We start from the raw sequence: 25505 nt of genomic DNA on the forward strand, positions 1-25505 counted from the left end.
CTGCCAAGCATATTTTTATGCATGCTCTCAGTCACAATCAGCAAAACCCATCATCTGATACCACGCATTTTCAGAAAGCATAAGTAACACTCCTCTGGTAATTTATTTGGACTAAGAGGCAAAATAATATGCTATTTGAATAGCTTCTTCCTTCACCTGCACAAAACATTTCAGATTTCAGACAGCAGCATACAGAGCAAGGATCCCACTCATAAAACAAGACTACAGAGGCAGCCTTGGGAATTAGGCGAAATCCAGCCAAGACAGCAGCAGCTCTGCAGAGCAATGTGTGGCTGCATCTAAAAGGCATCTTCCACTGAGCAACCAAGTATTCCTTTAGCACCCTCCCTCCCCCACGACAAAAATAATCACAACATATCACATGCCTGACCACGTTTACGCAAGAATGCACAACAATATTTTGGATCAAGTACCGTACTACATTTTGGAGCATTACATAAAGCCACACATTGATGTGAACGACTCTTCAAAGGTTCAACAGCAGCCAGGTACTTTCTCATAATCTTACAATTTTCATTCTGGGTATCAGAACAAAGTCCCATTCAAGAAACAACCCACAACATGTAATGTTATGCCTGCTACCAGCCAGAGGGCACCTGTGCTTGATCTTTGCCACCAGTCACATTTTCACAAGCCATAGTCTTGGCAGGATGAGTCATTCTTCCGGTGACGTGGTGAAGCAGCCGTCTTCGTAGGCGATGGAGAAGCCGCACCAGGTAATTCAGGCCCACCTTCAGCAAGGACTGGTGCAGAGGCCAGGAGAGGCACCTTCTTCCTTCCCAGGAAACCAGCTCCTTCAAACCCCATTTTCTTTTTGCTTTCTGCTTTGGCTTCACTTTCCTCCTCTGCTCCTCTTCTTTTGAGATCCAGAGAACTCTCTGGCAGGCGGTGAACCTCTGTACTGCAACAGCCACCTGCATCTGTCACGCCTGTGCCTCGCACTTCAAGTGCTGTTGTCAGGACTGCCTTCCTCTCAGCTGCACTGCCCTCAGCTGTTGCCCTCCTGGCCTCTGTCTGGCTTGAATGCCCATTTGCAGCAGCTGCCTTTTCTGTTGGGCTTTTGCTGGGTAAGTTAAAAGCCTGAAAGTCCCGGTAACTGTGAAAGCTCTCTGTCCGCCTTGCTCTTGCCAACAGGGGGCTTTCTCTGTATGGCCGCACAGAACCGTACGTGGCTGTTTCATGGATTGTTTCATGGTGCTGCAACTGGAGGCTTCAAAAAAGAAAACCAACAACCAAAGATAAGAAGAACAGATATTAGGCTGAGAATAGCAACCAGTTCTTCTGAACACCCTGCTCCCACCCACCACTGCAACTCCCACTAAGATAGCAATATACTCATCACAACCCCCACACAAGGGCTTCCATATCACTTCGTTTGGATTCTCATATGATACTTTAATCCACACATATATAAACCAACAGAAATTGAGGAGTATGTCCATATAGTTCAGGACACCCAGGGCATGCATTCAGGTGCTCAGCTACAGCATTCAGCTCACCAAACCCCTCTTTCCTTACCTGAAGGGTAGAACCTTTGGTGCCTGCAGCAGGTGCAACCCTTGCTGACCTACCTGGAATTAGATTCCCGAAGCCGGTTTGGCTGAACTACTGAGGTGGCAGGACTGATGTTGGGTGTGGCACAGCGAGACGTACTCAAGTCACACTGGTCAAGCAACTTGAGCAGCTCTTCCTCTGTGGGGCCGCCAATATCTGAAAAAGACCGCTCTTAGTGCCCGAGACCATTTACCATAGTCATGCACATGTGAGGACAGACGACACACCACACCACAGTCCTGGCATAACACAACTTACCTTTGTCTTCACTCTTATTAACCATGTCCATAGCTGTGGTCAGGTCCCACATCTGGATGCTGCCGTTTGAATGCCCAGTGAAGAGGTAGCGGCGTGGCCGGGAGCCCATTCTGCTGGATCCTTCACATTCTCGCACAGTAAATGATGAGATGGTAGTGCAGTCAACTGCCTGGATCTCACAGATCCTACAAGAAGAGAAACCTCAAGTTACCAAAACAATTGCACCTGGCAGAGTTTAGCAAGTAAAGTCAGTACTGTTTTGATTTTCTGAGAAGGCGCCAAACTTGCCCTCAGAAAAAGACTTTTCTTCCAGTTGAAATTCTGTCCCCTGCAAGATGGGCATGCTGCTCAGCTGCAGACAGTACCTTCCCCCTCAGTCCATCTGCAGTCTTACTACTTTTTTTATTTTTATTAGGTAACCTCTGTATGTTCGATTCCCATTTTCAATGATTAGAAACCAAAGGCTCTCACAAGAATGACAGCAACTAGCCCCTTCATATGCTAGACACCCTAGGAAACTAACCTGCAGATACACCACATTTTACCATTTAAAAGATATGCAAAAAAGTCCAAGGATGGATTTAGTCACCTAGTAAAACTCTCCACCACATACAAATCTAGCTTGAAGTAAGGAGGAAGGAAAAAAAAAAAGGCACATCAGTAATACCCAGGGCTTCTGTCCTCAATTCAGATGCCCATAGTGTTAAGGCATCAACGTTTTCACCCAGATTCAAAGTTATTAGGCAAGAGATGTAAGAGTAAGAGGCATAGAACTGAGATGCACCATCTTTTTTATCTCTTGCCATCTTCCTAGTCTAACAGGAAGAAAAAACAGCTGTGGTTATTTGGCAACCTTTTTTACTACATTGGCAGCAACATAGTAGAATATTATGAAGGCAGGCCTAAGTAAATAACTGTATATCTGACCTAGAAGACAGTCTCTCAGTTTTAAAGTTTCTAATATCTTCAAAGGCAAGTACAAAGGAAGAGAGAAACTACTTCCCTGTCTACCTTTGTGAGCAGCATAATCCCTGCCACCACCAACTTCAGCATTAGTTTTGAAATTTAATGTTGGCACAGTACCATAGCCGAGTTACAGATTCTGTAGAGGCACACAAACCTTTGTTTTGTGAGCTCAGCAGGCGAGCCATCACAAAGTGAGTCTCTGATACCACATCTTTCAAAATGCCATTTGGCCGCTAGGTTATAGTAGATCATTAAGTAGGGTTCTGTTACTAACACACAAACTAGAGTTCGGCCAGAGCTGCAAGCCCATTAGAAGCTTGCTAAGTGCAACTGCCTGCATCCCCAAGGGATGGGAGACCTCGCCACCTGAACAGCCTTGCCCCTTTCCCACTTAAAAACCTATACATGGAGGTACCTTTTCCCAGTTGAAGACAGCCTTACAAACAGCTTATTAGTGATGGGGACAACTTTTTGGATAAACACCTGTTGATCATCACGTTCACCAAAGGGTCCTAGAGAAAAAAAGAAAGATTGCTTGTTTGTTTCAATTCCCTCACCCTCTTTCCCACCCAGTCCTGAAGACCCAAACTCATATTAGTATGACCACTGCAATTTTAAAGCATCAGGACCAGGGAACCAAAGATGACTAATAGCTAGAAAAAGCCATTCGACAGTTAAAAGCCTCTACAGATACAAATTGGTTTTTTTCTTCTGTTTTAAAGGACCCTCATTCTTCAGTTTCCTGCATGTTCCTGGAGGAATTAGTATGTCAGTACAAACCCTACATTAGGCCTCTGTAATAACAATAAGTACTTTCTTAATTTGCAGCTCCTATGTCTAAAGATGTCTAAAGGCTTAATCATATTTCTTGCCATAGTACTGACCCCACCCTGTGTTCACAGGGCATCCTATTCACCAAAGGTTCATTTGCAAGACTCAGACCACAAAGGAATCTAGACTACCTGTCTACCCATATCTACTGATGTGCATTCCTTCAGTACCTTGCTTTAGCAATGTGATAGCACCATTTGCCTCTGCAGTTTCAAGGCTTCAGTAAACTTGTCACAACTTGTAATTAATTTAAGAATTTTTCACACGTGCATGACTTAACCCCAACTGAACACTGAACTGGAATTTGCAACAGACCCAAACCTTGCTGTGCTCATCTGCTTTAACACAGTCTCCTGTGCTTTCTGTCATTCTCTAGTTAAACCAAAAGTGAAATGCTACATCAGTTTGCTCAAGGAAAAGGTATAGTATCTGTGTTTGAAAGTTTTTCCTCCCTTTTTCTCACCTTCAGAGTAAGGCCTTTAAGTGTACTCGCTCTGTACAACCTAAATAGTGAGTATTTCCAGGTGAATCTTACAGATGACTCCTGCCATCTTTTCAAGGGGAGAGCAGTATATAAGAGCTTACACCCATCAGCTGACCTGCATGTTATAGGGTTGAAGGTCTATTAAACCTTTGAGACCAGTGAAGGTAGAGGCTTAGCACAGTGCATTTGAGAGACATCCTACCTATGTCATTTCCAGAACAGTAACTGCCATGACTCTCTGCTTCCTCCAGGGATAAGATTTTGAATGATGCAAGAGGTGTTGAGCCTGGCTGAGTTGAAATCATGCCCCGGAACCGAGTCACAGTCCATGTCCGTACATGGTTGTTATCAGCACAAACTAGAAAGGAAAAGATGTACAATAACATTTACAAAGGATGACAAAACTTTTGAGATAAACTTCTCTAATGATTTCTATATGATAGCTTTCCAAGATTGAGCGATCAAGCAGAACTTAGTCAATGTCAGGTCACATAGCATCTCCATTATGTAACAATCTACAAATTGTTGCTGATGTCCTGTTCTCTATTAGTTTTGTCTCTTCCCTCAGAAATTCAAGAAACAAACTGAGGCAGGTGGAACACAACATTAAGTTTGGACTGAGTTAGCACCTGTAGCCTAGAGCACACTTGAATCCTCTGCGTGCAGATGCTAGGACAAGACATGTCTTGAGAGCAGCCTGCAGCAGAACCCTCTTCACACAACAGTGCTCTTCTATTTCGTTCATCAGTTACTCAGTTTTCTACACACAGATGTGCCCTTCCCTGGCACTGAGGGTTTAGCACCAAGTTGCAGGGGAACAGATGACCTCTGGATTGTTTGTTTGCAGTATAATTGGATACCATTATTTCCTGTTCTTTTTTTAAAAAAAATGGGATAGCAGCAGAAAGTAAATCTGTTCTCCCCTGTACCCTAGTTGCTGGATTCTGGGTGAAATAGATTCTGACAGAGGGAGGAATGATTGCATCTTCCCTGAATCCTGAGAGTAAGACAGGACAAACAGGATAGCACAACAAATGCTGGGAGACTGCTGATAAAAGAAAAAAAGACAGCCCTTTGAAGCCATGGGAAGGCTTTTTCTAGGGCCCAAGAGGAGATGGTGCACTGTTTGCTGCAACCCAGAAAGCTCCTGAAAGGCTGTTAAAAGAAGACAAGTCCTAAAGGACCTGCCCACAACAATAAGACTTGACAGGGATACATTTGTTTACAAACCCTTTTATCCCAAAAAATGGCAACCTTGGAATAAGGCACAAATGAAATAGTTAGTTGTTCCAGTATCTGGTCAAATAAAACCTAGGTCTTTTAACTGCTAAAGGCTTTGAAGAATATTTACTTTAAGAAAGAGGATCCAAGCCAATCTAGCCCCTCCTCTGCCCCCAAATCTGTCCAACTCCTTTCTATCACATGTGGGAACAATGCAATTAAAGCAATGCATACAAATACTTCATTGCTCAGAAAGAGGGGAGAACCACCAATACAAATTTGTGCACAGAAAAGAAGACTACCTGAAACAAGGTGTTTCTCTGAGAGCATGATCTTCGTAACAGGACTTCGATGAACTGTGAAGGTCTGAAAGAGCTGAGGCCCAGACCCAACTGTTTCAGGGTGCTGTACAATCACCCTCACTGCTCCAGAGCTGGTGCCATATGCAATCTCAATCCAATTGCCACTTACACCTAAAGCAAACAAGAACACAGTTGTTCCCCCCAGGAATAAAAGCTTCTCCTACTGTGGCCAGGGAATGAGGCAGTAGAAAACAGTATTTCCAAGCTTCCACAATAAAACAGACATTTATTTTAAACCCTATTTACTCGTTTTCCCCATGAACAGAGGGGACATTTTGCCACTAAAAAACCCAATGTTCAATTCCATACCACACTCTTCAACACTGTCTTAACAGCCTTCTCACCCATTCTCTCCCCCCTCTTGGAACTGAAAGAGGAGAGGGATAAAGTCATATGATCAGACATTTTGGCACTCCTCACAGTGATACGGTCAATATGTGCCACTTACCATTTATTTTTCTGCCTTAGTGGGAGGCAAATGGGAAAGCAAGGAAGAGCAGGGAGGACTACAGGTAAAAAGTCAATGTGGTATCAATATATTTATGCAAGTAATCACTTTCTCCCAATTTGACTTTTTTAGGGGCTTTTGCTTTGTTTTTTTGTTTGGTTTTTTTTTGGTTTGTGGTTTGTTTTTTTTTAAAGAGATAGCTGCACTGTGATTACAAAAGGGTGTAAAGAGTAGCTGCACTGTGATTACAAAAGGGTGTATAGACACCATAGCTAAGCATGATTCAGCTGCATATGGAAATGGTTTTTAGTGCATTGGCTATAAGATTAGACACAACAGCAAGGTTGTCTCTCCCCCAGTTCACCACAAACGACTTCAGTGAATGCAATTCATAATCTAAGCGCATATCCTGTATAAAAGGCTTAAAACCAGCAAAGGTACATTATGCACAAGCATTAATAAATGATGCATTATATTATTACATCACACATTAATGTATAATGCACAACGCACAAGCATTGCACACATACATATAAGTAAATGCACCTATTTGTACATATGTACAGATTTAAGGGGAGACACACCTAGTGTTCATCATTCATTTGAAGATGATTAAAATCAAGAAAAATTCATAGTTTGTCAAGAGCTACCTTGCCTGCTTCAGCCCTGCTATGCAGCAACACAAAAAGTCCATTCAGAAAAAAAACCCCAAACAACTACATCTGTAACAGACTCTCACTGAAGAGACAGCAATAGAATACTGACTTGTTTTAGGTGTGAGGTAGACACTGAGCGCTGTTATAGCATCGTTGGATGGATCATGGTACAATTCTGTCACTAGAAGATCATTGTCTTTCATTCGCAATGGGAACTTCTGCATGTCTGTGGGGAAGAGACATTTGTTTATTACTTTGAATAGACAGAGTTATTCTGATGCAACTTAGACCAATTAAAGAGTTTAAGAACAAAGGTGCTCAGTACCACCTCCTTTTTATTCCGCCCTGCCTCCATTTCTTACCTATATAGTAGATAGAGCCGTTGTTACAGCCCAGAAGCAGAAAAGACCCAGCAGTATCGTAGCTTGTGATGGGAACAACATCCTGAACCTAATGCAAACAGAAAAGAAAAAATAAAAATAAACAAATCAAGAAGTTAGGTTGCTACTTTCTCAGTCTTCAGACATTTTCAGTACATTTTTTTGAAGAACACCTAAGTTTAGTACTGGTCTGAAGTTGTGCACGTGCTCACACATACAATGGCATTTTTGAAGTACTGCTGGTAGATTATATTCCTCTACGAAACCAGATCTTAAGTCACGGATTTCAGCAGAAGTATGCAGGCAAGTTAGAGCACAACTGCTCTGGAAGATCCTTCTCCATGTGAAGGCATAAAGCTCAGAGTACTGCAGCTAAATCACGTCTTCAAAAGACAATTTTTTTTCCCCAATATGCAAAATAAGCGTACTTCACACTTTTTGTCCTATCCCTTCTTCCCTTTCAGACAACTCCTTAAGAAGTTGCTGGGCAAAGGAACTAGATGTTGCCTCTCTAAGCCTTCCTTTACCCCCAGTTCTTGTGTCCCTCTTCCAGCCTCTATGGTGATTTTAGCCTCTAGCAGACATAAAATGAGAGGAAAAAAAAAAAAATAAAAAAAATCTTGTCCCACTTCCAATACATATCCACACCAAGTAACCTGGAAGGCAGCCCTGTCATATTTTACTTACTGGTCTACACCTTAAAGTGAGGGATTAAGAATGCCCTCTCTTTTCCCTCTAGGATCAAAAGGAGTGCTTGTCCCCTTCTCAGGTGGAACAGAGATCTCAAACAAAAGAAAAGTTTAGCTTATCCTAGGTATGATCCCCTATCTCAAGCAATTATTTTTTGCTTCAGCCCTGAGGAAGAAAAACCCAAAAGCCATTTTATCCAGATCTCTCAAAAATGCATAAAGTCATAGCATTTTTCCTGTACTCCATATGTTTTAATCAGTGCACTTAACAGACACTGAATTCATGGAAATTTCAACTTAAGTTCTCATTTCTCGCCGACCAGTGGCATCCTTCCGATTGCTTCAGAGACTTGCAAAATTATTTGCAAAATACCTACAATTAACCTGCTGGATAAATGCAAAACAAGCAAAGAAACTTCCCCACGCCCCAGGGAGCTAGCACTCTAAACCAGTACCAATTCCTAACCCAAGGATAGTCTGTAAGCCCCTAAACCATATTCTAAGCATATCACCCAGCCTTATCACCCAGGCTGCAACATGAATATAGCTTCTGCGTGTTTTTCGGGGAAGGTGGGGTGGGGAGGAGGGGGAAGAGGCACTTTCCCTCTTTTCTTTGTTTAAAGAGCTACCCTGCTCTCACTTATGCTTGCCCATAATTCAGCACAGATCCAGTGCTAAAAATAAATTGTTCTTGGAAAGCACTTGGATTTTCCCTGTATAACTGATGATTGAATGACCCGGCAAAGGATCCCTTCCAATTACTGAAAAGAATTGCTATTCTTATCTCAATGCTTTCTCATAGTACTTTTTCAGATACAGCTGTTTAAGTACCCTGCCCTCCCCACAGTCAAATTCATACTAGATTTAATTAAATAAGGTATCTAAGGATCTGGGCCACAGAATTTAGTTTCAAAAGATTTATTTTTTTCCAGACTACTTTAAAGTAGTAGTAGAAGAGCAGAAAGGCAAGAAACTAAGCAAGCTGCAGTGTGCTCTCTGGTTCTGTGGATCAAAGGTATACACAGAAGCTCTCCCATCTTCAAAAAGTTTACAAAACTAAAGAAGGTAGAGGCAACCCATTAACAGATATACCACTTTACTCATCACCTTGCAGAACACATAACAACTGCAAGGAGAGGTCTGAGCAAGAGGATCTACAGTGCTGCCAACAGCAGAGACTGATTGACTGGGTCAAAGAGACCATATAAAACAAGGAGACTCCTTCCTTCTGCAGCAGAGATAGCGATACACAGTGGCACTATACAACAGTCACCAGTAGTGAGAATCCTCACTTCCCAGACTAAGTTTTTCTGTCATAACCTATTGCTTTATGTTACTTTTTATGCTATAACACTAAGTATTCTGCTTCCTTTAAGCTCTCCTATACCAAGAATCTAATTACTGATGTATCTAGCACCCACAACCTCTTCTCCTCGTTGCATGCAACTGAAACATTGCCAGAGAAATAAGCACTAGGGAAACCACCTCAGCTAGTCTGCTCAAATCTCTAAGACGGGAAGAAGATGCCAGAACCAATTAGAGGCAGAAGTCAGACTTCTTCAGGGTGTAACATATCAAATACAAAAAATCACAGTGTCAGGAAGGATAGCTTTGCACAAACTAAGCCTCCTGAAAGCAGAACTTAGAAAGGCATCAGGAAAGAAAGCCCAAAAGGAAACAAAGTTCTTGGTCTGAAATGGGGCACTGGCATATTCTGTTCCTCAAAACCTCTCTCATGGCAGCAAGTATGATGACATCCTAAATCCAGAGCTATGGGCAATCCATCAAAAGCAGTTACACAAATATCATATATTCTTATGAGGACTTTGAAGATCAGAGGTACAACCCTGCCACTTAAGTATTTATGGGATTCTTCAAGAAGAATGTATTCTAAAGGGAGATGAAGATCTCCAGGAAGACTTTTTTTTTTTAGTCCTCACTAACAGAAGAGCCTCAGGTACAGAAAGCTCCTTGAAACTGGTTGGACTGGTTTTTTATGTTTGTTTTGTTGTTTTGGGTTGTTTTTTGTTGTTTTTTTTTTTTTTTCCCCCGAGAGCTATTCTCATACTCTAGGAAAAAAAAAAATTAGAAATCCAAAACTTGGTTTTAGGACATGCTGGCATATAAGCCCCACTTAAAGATTTTCTACTCTTCAATAAGAAATGCTTGCACCAAAGACATAGTCAGTCAAACTGAGGAACTATTAATGTGATCAGAAAGATTTCTGTGGCTCCCCCTGGAAACAAAGATGAATGGGACATCGGTTTTTATTCCTTATGACTTGCTCCTTTAGAAAATATTGTCAAACGCCAGCTTGTCACATAGCATTTAGTTGTCTCTTAACAGAAGATTTTACAAGGCATCAAAAGAGCTTTAAATAATGTTTTGTTTAATTCAAGACCATACTAACATGTCTGTATTTGCTGCAGCAGTGCTATCCCATGCTTATTATCTGTGTTATTTGTTAGCGGTACTGTCACTTAGGGGTTGAATGAGAACTTAGTCAGCAAACAGTGCAGCAGCCTCAGGTCAGTTCTGCCTCTTGAGATTTGCAAGGCAATTCAGGGATTTTTATTGCATCCAGGTTTTGTGCCACAAAGACGTACATCTGGCTGTGTTACAAGCTTTGTTACTCACATGAATGCTCGTCTGTTTTCACAGACTCATACAGACTCCAAGGATCTCTCTACTTAATATGCATTCTGACAACAGGAATAAAGTCAGTGCAGCCAGACGCATCCACATGCAAGACAGACATCTTTAAAGCACCACAAATATTTCTGCTGAAGAAGAGTCTCCCATTGTAAAACAGCTTTTCATATCCCCAGATACCAGACTGCCTTCTTGACTTGTTTTCTTCTTCTTTCAGATGGGACAGAAATTGCCGTCACACATCCCCTTTTTTTTTTTTATTTCATATGAGCCTAGTGAATTTTTACAAAGTTAGTAATCCACAAGAAAATTCAAATATACATACACTTGACATTTATTACTCCAAATCACACCACGTCCTTTTATTTGAAAGCCTAAAAAGCATGCTTGGTAGTACCATGAAACAATTTAACGTTCTGCTCACAATACTCAGATACCAAGGTGGCAAACTCCGTAACACAAGTCAGGGCTGAAAACCCTGTGACAAGCATTTCATACATGCTTTTAGATTATTTTATTCTCTTTTTACTAGAAAGACATACCAGTTTACTAAAAGTGATGCAGAAAATTGAATTGAACATACCTGCCAATGCTGAGTCACAGCATTCCACACTCCCACTTTCCCTGTATGGCTTGTAGCCACCAACTGGTTGCCAATGAAGAAGAGAGCATCTACAGGGACTCCAAGACTGAACACTCCTACAAAAAATGAAGAGTCTATGAAGGTCATCTAAAATAAAGAAAAAAAAACAGTAACAATGGAATCTCTCCACTATTATCATATGTCACATTTATTATAGTAGCAAGTAAAAGAACAGCTAAAACTGGGTTTGTGGTGTGCTAGGTGAGGTACCATTCAAGCAACAAACCAGATTCCATTAAATTAAATGGCAGCGTGATGTCATCTCTGCTGATGCAATCATTACTTGTGATGGAGAAAGGAGGCAAGGGAAGGAAGAAGAGCCCATGTGAAATATGCATGCCTTATTTTTCTACAACCATCAAGTTCTCAAATGGCTTTATACATCTTAAGGCATTAAAAAATAAATAAAAATCCTATTAGAGCAAGCAGGATTTTTTTGTTGTTTTGTGTTGTGTTTTTTTTTTATCTGTGACTATTAAGTGTCATTTAAGAAGCAATAATTTCATGGGTTTTGCTAGACAGACTAACTTATGCCATACTAGTTTGTAATTACCTTTTAAAGCATTACAAGTTCTCACCGCATTTTTTTTTTTTTAAAGTCCAATCAAATAGATGTAGTCTGGAAACATATTTTAGAAACTAAATATGGCTACAAGGCTTCATCCTTATTCTTGGAAAAAGAATGAGCAACCCCAATGTGACAGTACTTGAATACATTCAAAACTCTCTTTTAGCGAAAATACTTGAACCTGGAAAAATAAGCAGCCTGCAAAAGCCTATTTCTTTCTTTCGCTTTTCATCTCCAGATCTTTAAGTTTGGTTACAGTCCATGAGTAGAGAGTACAGGCTATTAAAAATTCAAACTATATAGGGAACCAGTTTCACCAATCATCACATACTATTCAAAATCTGGAAGGTAAGACTTACGAGCAAATGCTGGCCTTCCAAGTAAAGCAAATGTGGCATCAAGAACATTTCACTTAACAAAAATCAAAACACTCCACAACATGGACAGGCACTGATGACTATGGTTATAATGGATCTCAACATCTGAGCTTTTCCACAAAATCTGTCCTCTTTTTAGAGCTTCCTAGTCTCATCATAGATCCAATAGAAGTATTTTTCATTGAACTGCAAACTTGGATAGCATACGACATTTTGTACTATTTATTGTACCATGTATTTAAAAGTTACAGCAAACTAAAAAAGTCTGACATAATTTCCAAGTTTGCCAGCTATGAAGTCCAGCAAACTGGCCCTGGAAGTAACTCAGTTTGTACATAATTCCAGGCTGGTTTACTGCCTGGTAAGTACAAAAGTCATTACTACTGGGGATACATTACACTACCAAGCGTCAAGCTTCACTCACAAGTTTCCTATACTGATCACTCTACATATTTATATTATTTCTCACTAATAAACTTTAGCTGCAGCAGATGGATACTCTTGAAGACATCTAACAGCTGGAAAAATTCGCAACATTGTTTTGAACAAATTCAAATGAACAGAGTGACATTTCCAACCAAGAAGCAGCCCTCTGTTACACCCCAAGAAGGAACCTCAGGAAGCTCAATATATACTTATGTTTTAATTAGGATGCTAAACTGTTTTCCAGGGCACAGTACAATCATTCGATGCAGATGAGATTCAGCAGTACAGGGCACATGAAAAAGGCAATAATAAAAAATCCACAGAAACAACTAGAATTGATTACTCCAGAGAAGGATGAGGTTCAAGGAAATCAAGGAAGACAGCTTGAATGGTCTGGAGGAATTTGAAGTGTCAGTCCTGCTTAGGCTCAACAATCTTGAAACCCATCCACAGGGGAGACAATACTATACGTAATGACAGGCTCTTGTCTTAAGGGTCCCTCTCAGTAAAATACTGCTTACAGCAGCCATCCAGCAGCAGTGGCTTATGTAAGTAATATTGAAAGGAAAGAGAACGCCCTGGGAGAGCTCTATCACCAAGATGCCAGCCCACACAATTTTCTGAGGATGGTGTCGCCAGGCTTCAACGACTGTTTGGAACAAGTAGTGTCTTTCAGAAGATTATAGCAATGTACTATATCTCTAACACAAAGCAGGACTGCAAGCATTTGCCCCCACGAAGAAACAAGACAGCTATATTCAAGTTATTACTGTTTAACACAACCATATTTTAGGGTTTTTTAAACGAAGGAGCATGACCTATTATCCAAAAAGGAGAACAGTACATTTTGTTCCACATTAGTCAGACTAAAGATTCAATCCTGTAGGCACTTTCTCTCTGTTCCTCCCAGCCCCAAGTGGCATAAAAGTGCTTCCTTCGGTGTTGTTGCCATGTTCAGTCGTAGTCCAAGCTATCAGTACCTTATGATGTTGGCATATTTTAGAGGTTTTATTTAAAGTAAAAGTCCACGTATGGGTTTTGCCTCTCTTTGCACTTGATTTACAGAAATCTGAGATGTTGCTTCACATATCCTATTGCAAATCCCAAGATAACACAAGCAGCTAAGTCAAACCAGAAAACGCAGGAGGAATGTAATAGCATAGTGCTTAAAGCGATGCCTATTACAGGAGTACAGCTGTCACACCATCTCTTCCCTGCCTTTAAGATTTGGTCAAGGAGAGCATAACAGAAGAAAAGGCTTCTCAAGTACAATATTTACTCCCTGTTTAATAGAGATATTTCACATTCAACTGTTAGACACACATTTCAGTTTTTTGTTGTTTTGTTTTTTAACACAATGAAACCTCCTTTTCTGTTTTGCTGACTATGATTACATACAAGAACTCTATAAATAACAACTAAAAGAGCAGTATACAGCTGCATTGTCTCATGCAAGACCTTTGTCTTTCCCCATCTTCAAATCCGACTTGGTGCTTCCACTCATTCAAGCATGAAAAAAAAGCAACAGCCGTTAACATAGCTAGAAATTGCATGCGCATCTTTCAGGTAAGCTCTTCCTTTAAAGGAACACGGATCAAAACTTGAATTTGGTTATTTTGATTTTAATTAATGACCACATTAATTCTCATGACTTCAACTATGGTGACACATCTAATAACAAATCAACTCAGCATAAAATTTCAGAGAAAAGTGGCCATATAAGGAGATTGCTGTCATACTTTGTTAGCAGTATGCACTGCCAGAGGAAACAGATATTACTGTCATGATAGTGGCAATTCAAACACCAGGTATTAGGCTAGAGAAGTTCCTAATAACGTTCCCTTCACTGCCTCCCAAATTTGCCCAGTATTTGAATAATAGCGAGTCAGACAAGCCATCCAATCAGTACCAAGGAATATTTACTGCTGAAAATTTCTTGCCTTTTCTAAAGCCCCCCTAATTGTGTATCCTTCAGTGCCAAGGTGTACAAACAATAAGGTCAACCAGAAAAGGAAGGTGGAAGAAAACATAACCTCCCCTGATGAGCAAGGCTGGCAGACTGGTAACAACGGACAAGGAGAAAGGTGAGGTACTCAACTTTTTTGCCTCAGTCTTTACTGGCAACCTCTCTCCCCACACCTCTTGAGCGGATGGGCCACAAGGCAGGGACTGGGGGAGAAAAGTCCCTCCCAATATAAGAGATCAGGTTTGTGACCACCTGAGGAACCTGAAGATACAGAAATCTACAAGACCTGATGAGATGCATCCCAGAATCCTGAGGGAATTGACTGATGTAGTTGCCAAGCCACTCTCCATGATACTGGAAAAGTCACAGCAGTCACGTGAAGTCCCCGGTGACTGGAAAAAGGGAAACATTATGCCCATTTTTAAAAAAGATTAGAAGGGAGGACCCTGGGAACTACTGACCTGTCAGCCTCACCTCTGTGCCTGGGAAGATCATGGAACAGATCCTCCTTGAAGCTATGCTAATGCACATGGAGAACAGGAAGCTGATTCAAGACAGCCAGCATGGCTTCACTGAGGGCAAGCCCTGCCTGACCAACCTAGTGGCCTTCTATGATGGAGTGACTACATCAGTGGACAAGGGAAGAGCTACGGATGTCATCTATCTGGACTTCAGTAAGGCCTTTGATACAGCAGTCTCCCACAACACTCTTCTCTCTAAATTGGAGAGGTATGGGTGGACTGTTCGGTGGATGAGGAACTGGTTGGATGGTCACACCCAGAGGGCACCGGTGAACAACTTAATGCCCAGATGGAGATGGGTGACAAGTGGTGTCCCTCAGGGGTCCATATTGGGAGCAGTACTGTTCAATATCTTCATCAGTGACATAGACGGTAGGATCGAGTGCATCCTCAGCAAGTGTGAGAATGACACCAAGCTGAGTGGTGTGGCTGACACGCCTGTGAGACAGTACACCATACAGAGGGACCTGAACAGGCTTGAGAATTGGGCCCATGTGAATCTCATGAGGTTCAACAAGGCCAAGTGTAGGGTCCTGCACCTGCATCGAGGCAATCCCTGGTATCAAGATAGGCTGGGGGATGAAGGGATTAAGAGCAGCCCTGAGGAGAAGGACTTGGGAGTACTGGTGGATGAAAAGCTGGACATGAGCTGACAATGCGCACTCACAGCCCAGAAAGCCAACTGTATCCTGGGCTGCATCAAAAGAAACATGGCCAGCAGGTCAAGGGAGGGGATTCTGCCCCTCCGCTCTGCTTCCATGAGACCCCACCTGGAGCACTGCATCCAGCTCTGGGGCCCTGCATCCAGCTCTGGGGCCCTCAGCATGGGAAAAACATGGACCTGTTGGAACAGGTCCAGAGGAGGGTCACAAAAACGATCAGAGGGCTGGAGCACCTCTACTATGAGGACAGGCTGAGAGAGTTGCAGTTGCTCAGCCTGGAGAAAGCTCCAGGGAGATCTTATTGCGGCCTTTCAGTACTTAAAGGGGGCCTGCAGGAAAGATGGGGACAAACTTTTTAGCAGGGCCTGTTGCAATAGGACAAGGGGTAATGGTTTTAAACTAAAGAGAGTAGATTTAGGCTAGATAGAAGGAAAAAATTGCTTTACAATGAGGGTCGTGAAACACTGGAACAGGTTGCCCAGAGAGGTGGTAGGTGTGCCATCCCTGGAAACATTCAAGGTCAGGTTGGACATGGCTCTGAGCAACCTGATCTAGTTGAAGATGTCCCCTGCAATGAGCAGGAGGTTGGACTAGATGATCTCTAAAGGTCCCTTCCAACCCAAACTATTCTATGATTCCAATTCCTGTATGCTTAGGGCAGTAGAGTGTGCCTTTTCCCTACCAAGTTATAAAATGAAGAAATTTTCATCTTCCAAATTCCATTTATGAACTACATTTGACAGAACTGAAACCTTTTCATCATCTCTCTGTAAAAATATGGTTTTAATACGACAAATGAAAGAAAAGAGCAGAATCTCTCAGTATCTGTAGCTTTCCATCTCAGAAACTCAGTTCCCCTTGTGCTATGGCCTAGATTCAAATGCAAGTCCAGGGAAAAGTTTAACTCTAATTTGTATCTTCCCACAAAAACTCAAGCTGAACTGAACAGTATTAGTTAATATCTGTTCAGTAAACAGACTACTTTATTATCATCATCTTGTTTTTGAGAAAGGTCTCCTCTAGCATGACAGAGAAGTAAGTTAATATGTTCCAACACGTTCCTTACTACAACTTGTTTTGTCACTTTGTGAAACTGATTACCAAACACTGCTAATCATACATACCTCAAAACAAGATCACAGACTTCTTTCCAGTTAAACACACACAAAGAAGATAAACCCCAAGCAATTATAGTTACCAATTTCACTGCCACTACCACCATCTTGAATGCTCCACAAGATTATGCTACTCTCCGAGGCGACTGCAACCATCTTATCCTTGTCTCCATGAGGTCCTCCAACCACCTTAGCGTTGAGAGCCACTCGCTCAATTGTCCAGTCCAGATAGGGACTCGTGAACACCTGCTGCCACCCAGATGATTCTTTAATTCTGGAAGGGCAAAGGAGGGAACAGTGAGCAGAGGTTAGAGGTTCAGATAGAGAGATCTCAGTCTACACCTGAGCCAATGTGGATGATCCAGCCAAAAGCTTGGGCTAGTAAAATGCTAGAGAATGAAGTTCAGCATAAGACTTTAGAAGAAATCTCTATTAATTCCCAGAGGCAAGTTGTCTTAAATATCATGTAAGACACCCAATCATGCTGTAGCATAAAGCTCTGCTATCTAGTCGCATTTTCTGTTTATGGTATACTGTAAACAGACTACACAGAATTGACTATAAGCTTTTAGAGAATCATTTGCCTGTGCAATTTTAAAGACTTACATGATGCCAGAAAAGCACAATTTATCTGACTTAATTTTAGGCAATAATTTAGATACTTTGCAACTGAGCTAGAGCACAGTAAATCTAAGCAGTTAAATTATGTAAATGTTAACATGGAAAGCAGAAACATATGTATAGTACTTTTTGTCATTCTTTCAATTCAGCATTGCATCCCGCCTGGGGATAAAGCACCACAGATCACTGCTCTACCCATACAGCATGCAGAAGAAATTGTAGTAAAGTGACTTAAGAGAAGGACTGTAATATCCATAAGCCTTTAAATGCAACCAAGACACTCTCACTAGCTTTACTATCAAGTTTTGAAGACTTCTGACATACTTTAAAGGGAAAAAAATACTATCTTTAGGATGCACTGTGCTTTGCTGTAGTTTTTTACTAAAATAATTACCTTAAGTATTTAAATAATACCTGTTACAAGGCACATAAGAGAAAGTCACAAAACTAAGTATCTGAATATATTTAATGTCTTACTGTATGGGATTCACTGTCCAGTCCACTATGAATTACCACTGACTTTGAGAAGTGATTCTGGCTAAAATTCAGACGTTCAGTTGTTACACTAAAATAATCCTGACAAGAATCTTAAAAATCACATCACTTGACTGCAGCATAGTAGTATAGCCAAGCTATATTAAAATTTGTGAGTAGAGGGAAGTATTTTTAAGTGTATGCTGTCCGCTCAAACACTAGATAGTCAAAAAAAGTCTAGGCAAATTCACTTAAACAGACAGGTACTAAGATGCAGCAGAGAGGGGAAAAAACTGTTACCAAAGCTGTACAAGAGCAGAACAGAGGAGAAAAAAATTCCACCATCGTATTCCTAGAGCTCCTGCAAGTTCCAGAAGAAAAAAATATTCAAATCAAGACAAGACTGCTACCCTGAGTCACTATGAAGAAAAGCAGCATTTTAAATTGGCATATTGACTTCTGCCTTCTTTCAGCAACAATCCAAGTTTGACATGCTTCATCAAAAGCATCACTAATGACTTAAGTTCAGTGGTAACAAGTTTCATTAAGCAGATTAAAAAGCAGGATGACTTCTGCCTTCTTTCAGCAACAATCCAAGTTTGACATGCTTCATCAAAAGCATCACTAATGACTTAAGTTCAGTGGTAACAAGTTTCATTAAGCAGATTACCAACAGGAAGGAGGCAGAATCTTTCACTTAAGTGAGCTAGCATCCAAGGAAAACAGTCAGAGATAGAATGCTAAATGGACAATTAGCACAAAGACAAATGCATATCATTGCCTCTTTCTCCAGTCAGACCATATTAAGCATAATTGAAAACAAGAACGTTAAGTAGAGCAACAGAAACCACATTTAGTACAAAGTACAGCAAAACAAATTGCAGTGGTGAATACAAGAAACAAGTTAGATGTGATTTAAGTTGCAAAGTTTTAGCAAGTAAATTAGTATTCTATATAGGAAAAAAGGCTGCAAACTATGGCATCAGCTTGGCAGTAAAGAAAGAAGCTATTCACATTACACTCTTTATTCTCCCTTCTGTTTCTGAACCACACTGCAACAGCAGTGTTTTGTTTTGGCATCAGCTCTTGTTAAAACATTATTTTCACTGAAAAGACAGCCACCAATTAAATCAAGACTACCAGATGTGAACTAAGAACAGCCTTTGTGATATGAAAGTGTTACTTATCTTCACCTGATCTTAAAAAATAGCCAGTTTCTTTACAAGACATTTAAAGACATTTTTCAGTCATCTAGGTGAAGTAGAAAGTGCTTAACAGTTCTGCTAAGCCAAAAAAAATGAAGTTTAAAACAAGGTACATCGCTTATGTAGCAAAAATCCATTAACTGTTTCAAGTTCTTTGACAGTCTAACATCACAGACTGTCTTCAAACCCCTATAGTAGGAAGAACCTTTTAAATTAATCTTTCCTTTAAAAGTCTGCTTTAAAACAGGCTTTTGAAGCAGTTAAATTGGAGTCCTTTACTTTTGCAACAGCATCAAGAATTGAAAACAAAGAAGCAAAATTCGAATTCCTATTAAGCAGTTTATTTGCACAAGCAAAACCGGCAATTCATATTTATAGGAGCGGACTGAACACATGTGATCTACTGTCATTTCACAATACAGGAAACTTTTTGATTTGCTCATAAAAAAACCAAAAAAACCCCAATAATTTGTTAAGATTCCTGTAACCTGACAAGCAACTATATTCCTACCTGTAGCAAACAGCAAAATGGGCATAGGCTGCTACTATCCAATTGTGGTGGCCAGCTACTATTAGCACTTTCCGTGGGTCCACAGGAAATCCTAAAAACAACAACAAAGCTAAAGTCAGTCAAGTGATGGGTATTAGAAGATAAGCAGAGACATCTAGAACAGGATAGAGCTCTCTGCTATGCAACAGAAACTTTGATAACAAATTTTCTCAAGAAACATTTTCAGCTAGATTCTGGTTAGCAATATTACTCCTCACAATCCTTACAACTGTTACAGTTCTTACATGGAAGGAAGACATTTCATCTCAGTCACTACAATGTGTTCATAAGGAGAAAGAGGGAAGTACATGCCTCAGTTTTAAAGCCTGCCAAATTGGTAAAAACTTGAAGATTGTTATCAAATAAGAAACAACACTTTATTTTGTAAAAGTTCTTTCCAAATGACAACGCAGCATTATTGTTACAGATTGTTGAACGAAAGTTTCCATTATCTCAGAATACCTATAGCTCCTCTGTTTATTATCTAGTGGGAGCATGCCTGTTTCTGATCTCTTACTAAATTGGGGTTGGCAGAAGTGGTGGATGGCACTGGAAATCAGCGGTTATGGTACTTCACTGAGTTAGCTCTCTAAAGAACTAATTGCATCTTCTGTCTCATTTTCCCCAAAACCTCCCACTTCCAAACCTGCAGCAACTCACAAAGAAGAAACAGCAATTCATATCCAAGGCTTATTTTTATATTACCTGGACGGATATAGATTCACCTTTTAACATACTCTAGATTTTCCTAACACTGCTACAATTTACACGATTAGAGCAGAAATATGACACTTCTAACAGCATCATTTTGCTTGCAAAGTCAAAAGCTGGAAAACTACAGAATTCAAGCCTATCTTATTTACAGTTTTTATATATTTTATATGGAAAGTATTCTGTATAGTCAAACAACTGAAGACTACCTTTACTCTGAAGACTCAACTCTTGCAGTGCAAGAGAGGCACCAGGAGCAAGAACGAGGTGCAAGATCAGGAAGCAGGTCCCAAACAAAGACCAAAGACATGCTGGTCTGTCTGGTTTTTAACATGGCGTAAGGCGTTTGTCTAAGGGGCCACACTAAGACTGCACAAAGCACTTTGATTTGCCTTTCTCTCAGCATCATGTCCTGATTGTGCAGCAGTGAGCCTTAAATACTGCATGGGGAGTAGTGCTTAAGCAAGTGTTCAGCAATTTACGATCAGGCAAACATAGAATAACAGACGAACCAGAGTCACTTAGTTTCTACTTCCCAGTGACAATCATCCTGGTAATTTGTTTTGGTTTTAAAATGGACATTCCTTACCTAGCCTGACTGTACCTTCCCCGGTACCAGCAAGCGTAGGTTGGACGCCACCTCCATGAATCTCACTCTCGGAGCTGTTTTGACCAGTTCTAACATCAGCTGGTGGCCCAGCAGTATTATTTATTTTACGGTTGGGAATGCCTATAAAATGAAAGAGATGTTTTGTCCAACTCCATAAACTTTAGCAATAGAACACATATTCATTCACTTTCAAAATCCAGGATTAAGACTGGTGCATTCTGATCTAAAGTCTAATTCATCTGCTATAAGAATCAGGCAATATCTTAACCCTGAAACAGAAAATGCTCTTGCTCTCTATGTAGACATTCACAATTTAAGGAACTATGTTCAGAAAACTTGTCAACAATTGGCTAGACATCCCCTAGACTTCAGGTTAACACATGAACTGTGTTCATCTACAGAGAAGTAAAAAAATCTAACATACTCATATTGTTAAGGAAAGCTCATTTGTGCCGATTTGCCATCTAGACATTGAGCACCTAAAGTAACTGTACCTTCAGAAAGAAGAAAGCTGATAACATTTAACTGAAATGTACTTGAAGAACCTCTACTCTAATCTACTACCAAACACAAACTGCTTGGTATTAACATGCCACCCACCCCCGTCCAGTACTCTAAAGACACCATTTCATACAGCATACAGATAAAAGCCTCGTTTTTGAATCAGGCCAATGTTCAGTTCACCCATTCACCTTAGTCTTTCCATAGGAAAGCCTTCCCTGGACAGTTTGACAGCTAGAGTAACTACTTCGGCCAATCAGCCCCACAAACAAAAGTAGTAAGTGACTGCAAGCAACGTAAGACCATGAATACAAAAATACCTGGAGGAGGCAAGTAGCCATGAAAAAGGACACTGCCACAAGATGAACGTTCCAATTCTTCACATAGTAGCAATCTTCTCACTAAAAAGGAAAAACAGATATGACCATAGCTTTCACTTTGTGGGAAACATGACATTACTTCAAATAACCTTCTGCATCAGTACGTCTGAAAATCTTCAGGGTCCCAACTGCCAAGGAGTTGTAAGTGGGTCATTACTATAGTAATAAATGTGAGATGACCTCATATTTAAAAAAGAAAAAGAAATTACCTAAAGGAGTGATTCCATAGAATTCAGCTTCATGCCTGAGAACATTAATACTCACTCCCCTAGAGAAATAAAAAACAAAACAAAAAAACTCAAAGAAACCGCAAGAACAGAGCCAGTCAATACCTTGAATGTAAATACTTGCATATAACTAGATATTACACAATATGAATGTCAAGCTACCTGTTTAAAGAATTACCACCAAATGTATCTAATATGTTGATCTTTGAGATTTCAAAGTGATCTTAATTATCTTTCATTAAAATAAGGATACAGAAACAATAAAGAAACACATCGCCAGAAGAGGTTTAAATTACAAGAATCCACTAAAAAACTATAATGCTACCATTTCTGCCTCCACCACACCATACACATAGTCTAGACACGGCACCAGATCTACCAGGGAGCTAAGTCATATACTAGGCACCCAACTAGCTGAGTAAAACTAAACAATCCTCATTTGAAAAAGTCTTCTAATGCATCTGATCAAATTAATTTTTACTTGAAGTACTTAGAACTTCTTACCGTAAGTCTAACTCCTTTGTGCGAAGAAAATTTAAAATGGGTGCAAATGCTGCTGGATCTCGATCAATAAATATCTGCAAAGAAAAATCACTGTACTTTTAGCATTGTTATGGAGCAACCACCAACTAAAACACTTTTTAATACTGAGCATGGCAAAGAGGAGTTGAAGATGAGGCAGTCAGCAGACAAACAAAACCCAGAGTTTTTGGACCACTCGTTTGCTTTCATTATTCTTCCTTCATCCACTTATTCAACATTCTTAAAAGGCATACATACAAACACTGCTACAAATAAATGGCACTCAGTAAACATGTTCTTTAAGTTCTAGAGACTCCACAAAGGTCAGCAGGTACTCTCACTTTCTATCATGTGTTCAGAATGCAGTAAACGTAATAATTAAAGTCTAAATTTACCTTAATCTTAAGTCAATTGCCATTACAACTACCTCTACACTTTTAGCAAAGCACTCCTGTGCCTTACTATCACTCAACGACATTGCTGTAACTACAGTTTCCCATTTAAGAATCTCACATACACAGACTGAAATGGCCATTTTGCCATTTGCCAGCAAAAGCTACATTTCCGTGTCAGGATTACTCAACTGCATATGCAATCCTATCTCATGAAAATTACCCCTCCCTCTGCAATACAGCATTTAGCAGTTCTTTCTGTTTAAAAAAAAAGTATAGTTTCTGTCTCTGCATTGTCTGTATAATGCAGAATGAGCACAAAAATATGCACATTGTTCCAGTCTTGTTTATCTTAGAATGAAGATGAGAACCAAGAAATCCAGAGATGTCACCATTTTTCAGGAAAGTTTGAAGACCATGACATTCACAGTTACATGTGTAAGACCTTTATTCTGTCCTGAAAATCTTTAAAACTTCACTAGACATAACAAAATTAAATACTCCCAGTCATTCTCACACTCAGTAGCATAAATAGTATTGCAACTAGGCCTTGAGATTATAAGAAAGAGCGTAGTGTATTTTTCATCGAATCTAACACAAGAAAAAGAAAATTCACGGCGACATTTTGAAATTATTTCAAAGTCCCATATTTTCCTCCTATTGAAGTAAGTGACAAAACATGAACAAAAGGTCAAGTCCAATTGAGCATTACTCCGCATGGACTCTGAAGCAGAAACGGTACTGTCAGCATTTTAAATGTAGGCTTCTGCAACACTACTGTTAGGGGTTATGCAATACAATAGTGACAGAGAAAATACTGGCAAAAGCCAAAACAAGTTTTTAAAAGCCCAGGAACATGAGTGTTTTTAATTCATTTGGCCGTGTTTTCCATGCTTTTAAGCATAGCTGACTCAGGCAGTGTAACTCCCATTGGCACCCATAGCGAATACTCCTTAGGAGAGAATCTAACTGAAAACGTAACATTAAATTAATGGTTTATCAGTAGATTTATTACTCACAGCACCAGTTTCATCCTTCAGTGTTGAAATTCTTCCACTCAGTAAACTGAAACACAGGAAACCTTTGTTAGAAGTCCCCCAGAAATGGACTAACACAAATACAAGATAGCAACACCCTCAGTCAGTTTGCTCTATTTGTGTATTGTAGATGCATTTTGGTAAAACTGTGTAGCTGAGCAAAGAAAACTGCCTACATAAGGCAGAATGCTGCTAAGGGTGAAGCATCAGGCTAAGAGCTGCATAGTAAGGACCTTCAGATTCCCAAAGAAAGCAGACACAGGCCTAGCCTGAAAGGATGTAAAAGTTCTCCCAGGAACCCAGAGAGCTGCATAGTTTGTTACAATCTGGTAAATCAGTAAAAGCTGCTGAAGTAAAAAAGAAGACTACAATCCATTCTGCAAGGACTTACTGGGCAAGAATGGGGTGGATAAAACTTCAAAGTTTCTCTCCCATCAGATCAAAGTACTCTTGCTCCAGATCAGTAGAAAACACAACACCAAAAACTTGGTTTACAGATATGAAGCAAACTAACTAATGTCAACGGTTTCATTTCAAGATTCCAACCTAGTCTGGATGACTATTACCTCTGAGATTTTCCAGTACTGGATGACTTTCAGAACGAACCCCTTAGACAGTGTTAAGAGATTGGGGAATAGCAAGGGACTTCCTCCTCATCCCTTTCTTTCCATGCCTCAAAGAAAGTGACATTTCCCTGGCACTCCATTTATCTAAACATTTCAGTAAAACAGGAGCAGGTAATGCTGCCTATGTCAGTTGCCATGCTTTTACTGGGAAAGAAGTCAAGAGTACAAAAATTAAACATAAGGAAGCAAAACTGCCAGCCTTTAGGTCTTCTTTGAGGTGTTTGGGATTAACTGGGGTGGTAGAGGTACAGCAATTACAGCAGAAAATTACTAGGGTACAAACAGCAAGCAGCACAACCTACGGAAGTAGTAAGAGTTAGCAGAAGGATGTTCAATATTTCCAACAGCTCCTGTACCACAAGTAAAAACCCTCAAAACTTTGACTAAACTCAAGGTACAGCAATAATTCAAAAAAACCACTAAAGGCAGTGCTACCTTGTAGGGTCAATAAGATCACAAGTGGCAATATAGTAATAACGTCAGTGGCATCTCCCTTTCCTGCAAACTCAGAGTATTATTTCCATAACACTCCACCTAAGAAGTGACAACTCTTCAGCACATATAAGCTCCCGGAGCATTATTCAAGATAGAAGATGCCTTCTGGATAACAGCTTATTTCAAATTAATTTGCCCCATTGCTTGTAACAGAGAAAATGCATTAAGGAATAAAGACACTGTTTATGGCATAAATTAAGAACTGACAACATATTAATTTTTTTTTTTAATTGCTGTTAATCTGTCTTTGTTTCATGCAATGATATATTACAAATACCTGGAAAAAAAGGAGTCTGGAATCCACATCAGTGTTTGTCTTGAAGTGCTGAACCTAGGAAACCAAAGTTACAAGTT

General features: G+C 40.2%; 1 protein-coding gene across 1 annotated transcript; it reads right to left on the reverse strand.

The window, feature by feature from the left end:
* Window positions 1-535: 535 nt before the first annotated feature.
* Window positions 536-25505, reverse strand: KCTD3 (potassium channel tetramerization domain containing 3). Its single transcript, XM_009894322.1, has 17 exons — window positions 25429-25505; window positions 24013-24058; window positions 22584-22657; window positions 22062-22120; window positions 21793-21873; window positions 20951-21091; window positions 19612-19702; window positions 16884-17074; window positions 11106-11221; window positions 7164-7251; window positions 6911-7027; window positions 5638-5808; window positions 4317-4472; window positions 3215-3311; window positions 1834-2018; window positions 1593-1731; window positions 536-1231 (listed from the first exon to the last, which is right to left on the reverse strand). Exons 1-17 carry the CDS (start codon window positions 25455-25457, stop codon window positions 649-651), a joined length of 2364 nt encoding a protein of 787 aa, XP_009892624.1. The 5' UTR covers window positions 25458-25505; the 3' UTR covers window positions 536-648.

Source organism: Charadrius vociferus, unplaced genomic scaffold (assembly GCF_000708025.1).
Source record: "Charadrius vociferus isolate BGI_N301 unplaced genomic scaffold, ASM70802v2 scaffold261, whole genome shotgun sequence".
NCBI lineage: Eukaryota > Metazoa > Chordata > Aves > Charadriiformes > Charadriidae > Charadrius > Charadrius vociferus.